Source organism: Hippopotamus amphibius, chromosome 4 (genome assembly GCF_030028045.1).
Source record: "Hippopotamus amphibius kiboko isolate mHipAmp2 chromosome 4, mHipAmp2.hap2, whole genome shotgun sequence".
Classification (NCBI taxonomy): domain Eukaryota; kingdom Metazoa; phylum Chordata; class Mammalia; order Artiodactyla; family Hippopotamidae; genus Hippopotamus; species Hippopotamus amphibius.
The window spans coordinates 6,859,582-6,870,021 of record NC_080189.1 but is presented as its reverse complement, the minus strand read 5'-3'; the positions used below and the strand labels follow the sequence as shown (position 1 = coordinate 6,870,021).

General features: G+C 60.2%; 1 protein-coding gene across 5 annotated transcripts; it reads right to left on the bottom strand.

Annotated features, from left to right (window-relative positions):
* Nucleotides 1-960: 960 nt before the first annotated feature.
* On the bottom strand, nucleotides 961-9,102 carry ZNF467 (zinc finger protein 467). Of its 5 annotated transcripts, XM_057730288.1 has the most exons (6): nucleotides 8,592-8,736; nucleotides 7,217-7,398; nucleotides 6,895-6,970; nucleotides 6,301-6,417; nucleotides 5,385-5,504; nucleotides 964-2,869 (listed from the first exon to the last, which is right to left on the bottom strand). In XM_057730288.1, the coding sequence occupies exons 3-6, from the start codon at nucleotides 6,926-6,928 to the stop codon at nucleotides 1,377-1,379; spliced, it is 1,764 nt and encodes a 587-aa protein (XP_057586271.1). In that variant the 5' UTR covers nucleotides 6,929-6,970; nucleotides 7,217-7,398; nucleotides 8,592-8,736; the 3' UTR covers nucleotides 964-1,376. The 5 variants fall into 5 exon arrangements, with proteins under 5 accessions (XP_057586275.1, XP_057586271.1, XP_057586274.1 ...); XM_057730291.1 differs by lacking the exons at nucleotides 7,217-7,398; nucleotides 8,592-8,736 and adding an exon at nucleotides 8,950-9,102; XM_057730287.1 differs by lacking the exon at nucleotides 8,592-8,736 and having other exon boundaries at nucleotides 7,217-7,684.
* Between the last annotated feature and the right edge of the window lie 1,338 nt (nucleotides 9,103-10,440).

Genomic DNA, 10,440 nt, shown 5'->3' with positions numbered 1-10,440 from the left:
TACAAGACTGGGATAGGAAGGAAGTGGGAACCCAGGAAAAGGACCAGGAGGAAGGGCTACTCACTTGCTATTTGCTCCGATCTTTCAGGGCTCACTTTAGACGTGTCCTCATCCTGCGAACCTCCCTTGACTTTTCCTAGATTTTGGATGCCACTCCCAAAGCCCTCTGTGCTGGCCCTAACCCTGCACTCCTCACATTTCCGGTAAGCTCCGTGGGGCAGGGTCCTGTCTGTCTTGCTTACTATTGTTTCCCAGTGCCTAGTACAGGGTTTGGCACATGGTAGGCGACCATAAATATTTGCTAGGGTTGTTTCTGGTGATAGTGACATTAGCATTGGAAAAAAGCCTCAGCCCTCATCAACATCAGCAAGCTTATTTTAATGAGAAAGCAGAGGCCCAGGAAAATGAGGGCACTGCTGCAAGCCCTACAAGAGGCTGAGGAAAGGTCAAAGGTAAGACTTCTCACTCCAAGTCCAACACATTCCCCCATCATCCTACCCCTCCCGCTCACTGCAGCCAGCCCAGCTCTCCTGCCAGTCTAGGCTGGGGAAGCACAGCTACAGAGACCTCTGGATGAAGCACCCATCATAAAGAGAGAACCCTCATCTCTCACTAAGGTCCTTCCTCCTGCTGCCAGGCAGAGCGGCAGGTAGGGCTGCTGTTCTGAGATCCCCTGGGGAGAGCTCCAAACAGAGGCAGAGCCCTGGCACTCTGTCCCCTCTCTCTGCCTTCCCTACAGTTCTAGCCTTGGACACCTGGCATGAGAAATGTATACTGATGTTTCTTCTTTGTCAAATTTGAGCTAAAGGCAGGGAGCAAGATAGTGATTTAGCAATTAGCTGTATCAAATTTTGATTTGATAGATCCCATTACCAACAGCTGGCTAAATTTAACTCACCCAGGATAGGAAGGGAAGGGGTGTCTGTGTGTGGATTAAGGTGGGAAAGTGGATGAGAAAAGCCAGAGGTTCCATCCCCCAACTCATTTCACAGCCCCAGAACCTTTCAGATTGTAATTTTAATGAAACTTTCAGTACACAGATCACCATTCTTTCTCTCCCTCTGTAGAGGTTCCTGAATCAGTCCGTGGTCAGGTGTGGTCCAGGAAATGTCTGCTTTCTGATGGGGGTCTCTTGGTGGGAGATTTCCAAGGATTCAGGCCTGAGCTTTTCTTAGCAAGGGTTCACTCTTAGCGCTTTGTCACAGAATGTCAAAGCTGGTGATCCTTTCCAGACTCCCCCCCAACAGGATGGAGAGGGAAGGAAAATGGCCAGCGGCAGTCCAGGCCATCATGCTCCCCTGCCCAGGATGTCGGGCATGGGTCTCTGGAACCAGGGAGCAGAAGAAGGCAAAGGCAGGTCCCGCCTACAATGAGGCTCAGAAGAAGAGCCGGGGTGCTGCCACCCCGGCGGGAGTGGGCCAGGCTGGGGCCGAGAGGTCAGATTCGGAGGCCGGGTGGGCGGCATCGCCGTGGATGCGCTGGTGTCGCACCAGATGGGTCTTGCGGCTAAAGCTCTTGCCGCACTGCGGGCAGGAGAAGGGGCGGGAACCCGTGTGGATGGCCTGGTGGCGGACCAGGTTGGTTTTGGAGCTGAAGCTGCGGGCGCACACGGCGCAGGCGTGGGGCCGACTGCCTGTGTGCACCGCCTGGTGGCGGCCCAGGTGCGACTTGCGGCTGAAGCGCCGGCCGCACTGCGCACAGGCGAAGGGCCTGGCGCCGCTGTGGGCCCTGGAGTGAGCCACCAGGTTGGGCCGCGAGCCGAAGCGGCGGCCACACTGCGCGCAGGCGAAGGGCCGTTCGCCGGTGTGCACCCGCCGATGCCGCGCCAGGTGCTGCCCGTGCGTGAAGCCGCGCCCGCAGTCCGGGCAGAGGAAGGACCGCTCGCTCGCGGGAGCGCCCGGGGTCGCCGGTGTGCTTCGGGGCGCGCAGGCCAAGGGCTCGGTGGCAGCGGCGTCCACGGTGGCGCTCAGGGCGCACTCGTCGCACCCGAAAGGGCGCCCCTCGCCGCTGTGCAGACGCTGGTGCGTGGCGAGGTTCTTCTTCCAGCCGAAGCTCAGGCCGCAGTCGGAGCAGGAGAATGGCTTGGGTCCGGGAGGGGACGGAGTGGGGGACGGGGCAGGGGAAGCGGGCGCGTCTGGGAAGAGTTGGGCGCGGCCGGCCCCCTCGTGCACCCTCTGATGCCGAACCAAGTGTTGCTTGTGCGTGAAGCTGCGTGCGCACTGCGCGCACTGGTAGGGCCTTTCGCCCGTGTGGATGCGCTGGTGGCGGATCAGGTGCGTCTTTTTGCGGAAGCGCTTCTCGCACTCGGGGCAGGGGAAGGGCCGCTCGCCCGTGTGCGTCTTCTGGTGCGAGCCCAGGTGTATCTTCTGGCTGAAGCGCTTGCCGCACTCTGCGCACGGGTAGGGCCGCTCGCCCGTGTGCGTGCGCAGGTGGCGGGTCAGGTGGGCCTTCTTGCTGAAGCGCTTGTCGCACTCGGAGCACGGGAAGGGCCGCTCGCCGCGGTGGCTGCGCTGGTGCAGCAGCATGTGCGCGCGCTGCGTGAAGCTGCGGCCGCAGTCCGGACAGGCGCAGGGGCCCTCGCCGCGGTGCAGCCGCTGGTGCAGCCGCAGGGTCAGCTGGTCCCGGAACCGGCGCTCACACTCCCCGCAGCCGTAGGGCTTCTCCGAGGTCGGGACCCACCCGGCCAGGGCGAGCCCACCCAGTGTCCCTGGGGCCCCCGGCTCCAGCTTATACGGGGCGGCCAGAGGCCCCTGATCAGGCGCGGGAAAGGGGCTGGGGAGTAATGACAGATGCTGGGGCCATTCCACTTCCTCTTCTGCCTCCTGATCCTCCTCTTCCACCTTCACCTGGCGAATCATCCACTCCTCCCCTGAAAGGTCAAAACAAGGCGACTCTGTGAAGCCCCACGTTTATTTATACAACATTTATTTGCCAGTACGACCACCACTTCCTGGAGCCCCGAAGTCTAGCCTCTGCTCTTTCCACTGGAAAGTTCCTGGGAATGACCAAACCCAAACCCGAAGATAAGTGCAACTCATCCTCCTGGGCTCTCTGCTGACGGGATGTTTTCGCCCCAGTTTGTCTGCCTCCCTGCCTCTGCATTAGGCACCCCTTACTCTCGCTTAAGGTTCAGTCCTCAGGTTCCACTACTAGCTCATGTCCACGTGGCCTCCCAGATCGTTCTGTCCAGCCCCCTCCTTTCTGGAACCTCAATCTCTCATCTCCAGTTGAGCAACTCTGCTGTGTGTCCTGCGAATTGGCTACAGCTCAGCAGGCTTATCACCAAACACCCCACCTTCCCAGATCCACCCTCCTTGACGTCAACAGTAGGTCTACAGCCTCCTTCTCCAGCAGGCTGGCCTTGGAACCTTGACTCTCACCTTTGACGCCTTCCTTGCTCTCTAACTCCTCTCCAGTGGTCACAGGGTACCTGGGCATTCCTTCCTGTGGTTTCTCAAAGGTTCCCCCTGCTCCTACTCCCTTCATTCCTTCGTCTAGGGCCAGGTGGGAAGTCCCAGTTTAAGAAGAGGATTGAGTTTACAGGACTTGGGGAACCAATGGATGGTACCAACCCCTGGAGAAGGAGGGAGGGCCCTCTGGGGGAGCAGGTTTGAGCTGGGTTCCCCTGGAGCTTTGCTTCACTTGGGCACTGCGATGGCCCAGCCAAGAGGAAGGAGCTCAGGGCCCAGGTCAGGAGTGTCCACCTGGGTTCTCCTCGGCCACTAAGCAGCAGTGTGACCATGAGTGAATCACTTAATCTCTTTGAACAAAGTTTGTTACCTTGCTTAGGTGTAAAGTTCGTGGTTCCTAAATCTGGTGCTATGTCATGATCTCCTGGGCAACTGTCACCAAATGCATCCACGGGAGCCGGGCCCAAGAATCTGTTCTCTTTCTTTCAAGCTCCCAAAGTGATTCTTGTTTGAGAACCCTTGAACCCGCTGATCAGAGGTCCTGTCTGGCTCTAAGAGTCTGTAACCGCCTGAGCCTTGGTTACATTCCACATGGCCTATCACAATTAGACTTCCTCCCAGTTCCTTTTATCCATCCATCAGTTCCAAACAACTACTTATCATACTGTGATATCTCTTTCATTTCCACTGTGCCACTCTTCCACTGAAGAACCATCAAAAGCTCCCTGTTATTTAGAGGATAAAGTAAGTTTCAGCCACATCTGAGGCTCACGTCAACCTAGTCCAACTCTGTTAATACTCCCAGACATATACCCCTCACTTCAGGCAAGCTGATCTCCTGTTACCCCAGTCACATGTCAACCTCCCTACTTCGGAAGTCTCTCCTCCGCCTAGAATGTATTCCCATCCTCCACCCCCACCCTCATCCATGGTAACATCTACACCTCTCTCAATATGGATGGCAAATCAACAAAATCTTTGACAAATGCAATGCATGAGGAGCTCATATAAACACTTACTGTTGACACGTTCACACTTCCTTGTGATGTGCCTTTATTGTTATTTGTTCTTTTAATTCTTTATTTTAGCTCCTACTGGTATCAGATTTCAGTTTCTGGAGGGCAGACATCTTGTGTTCTGGTTCTTTATGTGTCTAATAAAATGAGGACTGCCACCATGTACTAAGTGCCCACTGTAGATGAAGCACTGTATATACACTCTCACAAACCTTCACAAAATCCTCTGTGCAAAAGTTACTCTCACTCCCTGTGAACAAAATAAGGCTCCTGTAGCCTATCCAAGATCACTCAGCCAAAAAATGTGGACCAAGGATTCAAACCTGGACTGTCTGACTCTACAGCCCATCTCTTTCCACTCTACCTAACACAGCCTGGACCTAGGCGGCACTACATTAATCCTTGTGGAGTAAGTGATGTCACCCAGGCAGAAGGTGATAAGTCTGGTGGTCGTGAAAGGAAGTGATGGGTGGAATTGTGGAGAGAGGACCACCTGTTTGATCGCCTTGGGTGTGGGGGAGATGCGACAAATACAACAGATTTGGAGCATTTGTGTAGCATGGAGATCAGTGGAGATTTGGGGGAAGGAGCATGTCTGGGGAGAGACAATGAAAAGGTTGATCAACACCGTATGTCTTCATATGGGAATCATAATTCAAGTTGTCAACAGGTATGAACTTCGACAGGGGGCGACAGGCCGGGAAGTTAAGACGTCTGGAGGGTGTTGAGGTGAGAGTGTGTTTCTCTTTGGTGGCCAGCCTCTCTGATTCCTGTTGTCTGTGGATGTAGAATTCCCTCTGGGTGCTGAAGCTCTACAGCAGAAAGGCGCCAAGGCCTGATTCACCGTGGGCTGGAAGGGCCTGGGGTGGCTGCCCGCTCAGATAGCGGCTCAGGAGCCAGCAGGCCCTTGCTCCCTCTGCCTGGCCCCCAGGTGGGATGGAGAGATGGGTAGACTCACCTGGACAGGAGCCCACAGGCTCGGGCTCAGCCTTCCTTGGTGCACATGCCTGGCCTCCTCTGCAGGGAGCTTCAGCTTGTTCACTGGGGGCACCTTCCGCCGGTCTGGGGCCCTTGCACCCTGGCAGAGAACAGGCTACCTCGAGGACCCCGCAGACATCAGAGATGGACAGAGGTCCCCACTGGTGCTAGGAAGCAGGGGCTTTTGAGACCCCAGTCCCAGCCCCACCGGCAGGCTTGCATCCCCCGTCATACCTGCAGGGGCTGAATTCCCAGCTGCCCCAGGACAGCCTCAGGCTCCTTCAAGCAGGGCAGCAGCTAAGGCTGTGCAGGTTGCAAGAACCACAACTGTGGGGAGTTTCTGGAATATGTGTGTGTAAGATAGTGGAAGCAAGGAAGGGTCCCTGCCCTGAGGCTTACATGAGGCTCCTAGGAGGAGAAATGGGGAACCTCCCAGCCACTCCAGTTCCAAGGCAAATCACTGGAGATCGGGATGTCAGAAAGCCAGGTGCATGCCTGCCATAGGCATCTTCTCCCCGTATCTGCTTAGCCACCTCCCTCACCTCTTTCCAATCTTACTTTCCCAATGAGGCTGACTCTCACCCCGCTGTTTAATCCTCCAGCCTGCCCCACCCCTACCTGCGGTGATCCCAGGCCCCCTCACCCTGCTTTATGCCCCCAAAGCACATAGCCACTTCTAACACGGATTATAAGTACACTTATTTCTACATTTGCTGTCTGTTGACCCTCACTAGGATTAAGCTCCTGAAAGGTAGGGATCTTTGTCTCCTTGGTCACTGAGGTATCCCAAATATCTAAAATAGCACGGGGCACTTAGTAGGAGCTCAATAAATACCTGACGAACAAAGAAGAAAGACTCCACCCTGAGCCACCTTCTGTGGTCCCCACTTGCTTACCTGAGCAGGTGCCCAGTGCTCTCTCTTCCTGGGGAGGGGACATCTGCTTCTGAGCATTATGGGACCCTTCCCCAGGCTCACTTTGGGGGGCCATCTCCAGCTGTCCCGCAGAGAGTCCTGTTACAGGCAAAAAGATGGGTCGGAGTAAAGCACAAAGTACATAAGAGGTGATTAAAGATGGGGGCTCTTCCCATTCCCAGCCCACCCAATGGGTTTTCCCCATGTGCTCAGGAAGGAAGGGTCTCTAACTAGTACGGACAAGGGACAGCCAGGCTCCCCAGTGGCTTGGCCAGCTGAAGCCCCTTTGCACTGAGTCAAGGACAGGTGACAGAAGGAGGAGAGAATAGATTTAAATATCCCAGTGTTCTGTGAGTACTAGCACAATCTCCAACATGGACCAGGCATTCTTCCTGATGAAACCGAAAAGGATGCTGCCCTAAAGCCTCCCAAGGTCTCTGGGGTATCAGGGTTGCAGCCTGGTGAGGATGCGGTGCAGTCTGAATTAGGGAAGCAGCAGGCGTAGTGCGCCCTTGAATCCTCCTACTCCCCTGCCCCCCACCCAAGTTCCTTCCGTTCTGCGTTCTGCTGGCTCACCCAGGGAGCTGAGGGCCTCGAAGGTCTCTCTCATGGCAACCCAGGGTAACTCCTCCTGGGGATGCGGCCACAGACCCTAAGGAGAAATACATCCTCATTCAGATTCTTTTCAGACAGCTTCCACCTGGGCCCTGGCTCTGCCCAACCTCTTCCCATCAGCTATCCCCAGGAGCTCCAAAGGTGATGTCCTCAGGTACAGGTGAGGGAAATGAGGGAACGTGGATTTCAGAAAGCAGAGATCTTTGAAGGTGGCCCAAGGAGAAGGCCTTGAAGCCATTTCTGCAAGCTAAGCTCAGGTCAGTTCTGAGCCTCCCATCCTCACCTGCAGGTCTCTCAGAGCCCATGAGGGCTCCCCACCCACCAGTGTCCTTGCTTGGGGGTGTCAGGAATCAGCCGATTCTCTGGGGAGAGGGTGGAGGATGGGAGACCAGGGTGGGGAGCGGGGAACTTCGTGTCCTAGGCCCTCCAGCTGTCATTGCAGGAGCTGGTGAAATAGGAGCCAGCCTAGGGGCGGAGGTGAGTATCACTACTGGGCAGCTGGTGGGAAGGCCCGCGGAGGAGGGTCCTCACCGGAGACAGGAAATAGCTCTGGCTTCACCTCCCCAAAACCCTACCTCTAAACCATCGCCCCTCCCCCGCGGGGCTTTCCCAGGCCTGGACACCCGGCCCTCCAGCCGCCTTCGCGGCTCTTCCTCCAGCGGGCCCCCTGCCCCTCCCCCAGCAGACTCCCCTCCCCGCCAGTCTCTCTGGCAGCCTTCCCTCCACCCCTCCCTTCTCCCGCTCCCTCCGCCTTCCGTCCTCTCTCCCCACCGACGCTGGCTGGCTCCCCAGCTCCGCCCCCTGCCCCGCCCCTCCGGCTCCGCCCCCTGCCCACAGCCAGCCGGCCGGCCAACCCCCCTCGGCCCCCTCGGGTCTGCCCTCCGCAGCCACCGCCCCCCTGACCCTCTGCTGGGGCTGCCTCCGCGGCAGCGCTCCCCTCCCCCTCCCCCGACTCAGGGCCGCCCTTCCCTTCGCTCCTGGTTCTCCCCCGGCTCCTTCCCCCTCCCCGGCCGCTCACCCTCTCCCTTCCTTTCCCCCTCCTCTTTTCCTTCCTCCCCAACACCGCCCTCCTCCTCCCGGCTCTCCCCTCCCCTCTCCCTCTCCTCCCCCACTCTGGTTTCCCTTCCTTCTCCTTTCCTCTCTTCACCTCAGTTCCCTCCCCCTCCCCGCTCCCCAGCCCTCCTCCTCCTCTCCCCACACCACCCTCTCCCTCCCTCCCTCCAGCAGCTCTCCTTCCCCTCCGAGGCCCCGTCTCCCTTCCCCCTCTGCCTCCCCAGCAGGCTGTCGCCTCCCTTCCCTCCCGGTCCCCACTCCCCAGAACTGCTCTTCCCCTCCCCCTTCCAGTCCGCCCCCCCGAGCTCCCCACTAGTCCCCTGGCCCCCCCAAGCTTCGGGGTCTGAGGCCCACCTCTCCCTCCGGACCGTCTCACCGGCCCTGCCCCTCCCCACCCCTGCCTCCCAACCCACCTCCGCGTGCCCTCCCCTCCCTCTCCGTGGCTCCCTTCCTCATTTCTGCTCCCCACTGACTTCTCACCCCTCCCAAGTTTTCCTCTCGCCCAGACCCCTCCCGCCGCACCTCCCCGCCTCCGTCCGTCCCCGGGAGCCCCTCCGCCCAGACCTCACTCCGGGTCCCGGCCCCCTCCCGGCTCCTGGGCTCACCTGTCAGCGCCCTTCTCGCGCCCCTCCCGAACGCCCGAGCCCCGCGCCTCGACTTCCTCCCTTTCCCCTCGGCCCCCTCCCACACTCCCTCCCCCCTCTCCCGAGACGCCCCACTCCCTCGCCTCGGGGGCCTCCCACCCGGTGCCACCGGACTCCCACCCGGCCCCCTCTCCCCAGCCCCCGCCCATCCCTCCGGATCCTGTCCCTCCGCTCTCCTCGAAGCCCTGACCCCCCAGCCAGGCCCTCCTCCCCGGTGCCACCCCCTCCCTCCTCCACCCTCACCCCTCCTCCGCCCTCGCTCCCCCTCCAACCCCACCCCCTCTTGCGCTCTCGGAGCCCGCACCCCCGGGGCTGTCACCTGCGCGGCCGGGGCGGTGGCTGCGAGTGCGGGTGTGGCGGGGAAGCGGCGGAGCGCCTGCCCCGGGCGCCTCCACGGCGCGTACCCGGCGGCCGGCCGGCGGGGTCTCCCGGCTGCTGCCCGGACCCCGGCGCCCCGGCCTCCTGCCCCCGCGGGCTCCGCTCGCGATGGCGCCCGCTGCCTGCAGCCCGGGTGCGGACTGCCCGGAGACTGACAGACTGACAGCCCCGAAACTTCGCGGGGAGGGGAGAGGAAAAGACGCGGAGGGATCGGGAGCGGGGAAGCGGCGCCCGGGAGGGGGAGGGGAGCGAGGAAGCGGGAGGGGGCAGCGGGGCAGCCGGTGGGGGAGGTCGGGCCCAGGGTGCCCAGGAGTGGAGAGGGTGCCCAGCGGGGTTAGGCGGGCAGGTGACGGTCTGGAGAAACGACGGCCCGCAGTAGGTGATGGAAAGTGGGAGCAAAGGAACGGGGGAAGGGAAGGGAAGGGGTGGGGGGGGAGGAGTGGGGGGAAGGGGTGGAGGAGGGAGAGGAGGCAGGGAGGAAGGGCACTCGGGCGGCGAGGGAGGGTGCTGGCGGGCGCGGAGGGAGGAGCCAGGGGAAAGGTGGAGCGCGGGGCGTCGGGGGGCGGTGAGGAGTTGGGGGGAAAGGAGGGGGCCTGTTCTGGGGAGGGGAGCCAGTGTCTGCGCGGCTGTCTGAATCGCAAGTGCCCGCCGGAGTGTGTCTGCGCGCCGCGCTCCCACGGTGGGATCGAGTCCCCGACTGTCGGTCGGCGGGGTCGGTCTGGGAAACTCTGGCCCTGCCCCCGCTCTCCACCGCGATCCCACTCGGATCCACCCAGACCCGTACCACCACCCCCCTTCTTAGACCTACGGGGGAGCCCGAAGGAGACCAGGCTGGGCCCCAGTGCCTGCTAAGAACATGGCCTTCGAAGTAGAAATTGGGGTGGGGGCTTTGAACCAGGTCACCTGGGAGAAGGCGGGGCTGGAGAGGAGGCGTCGGGGGTGAGGTAGAAGTCGGGCGGGGTGAAGACTCCCAGGGCCACATCCAGGGGAGCCCGCTGCTGCCGAGAGGGGAGAGTGCCCTGGGCGTGGTGTGGGGATGGATCCTCCTGCGGGGGCTGGAAACCTCTGCGAGTCAGGTGCGGAGGGATGCCCTCAGCCCTCAGACGTCCCTGCCCCGGGTTGTGATGTTTCTCTTCAGCTTTGCCACTTGGGCACCCCAACTCCTGAAAGCCCCCCATATCCCGTCCTCCTCCATCTAAAATGTGGGCTGGTTATTCCAGGCCTCCCTCCCTCATCTCTTTCTCCAGTCTCCTCTGGGCTCCAGCTTCCTCTCTCCTGCCCTGTTTAGGGGGATTGTGACTTGTGTTTCTTCCCCAGTCCAAGTGCTGCTTTTCAGAGCAGGGTGTGTGTGTGTGGGGGGCTCTTGCAACAAAGAGCAGGCTGCCCTGGCTTCCACACCCCATCACCTGAAGGGGATACTAAGGGACAGAGA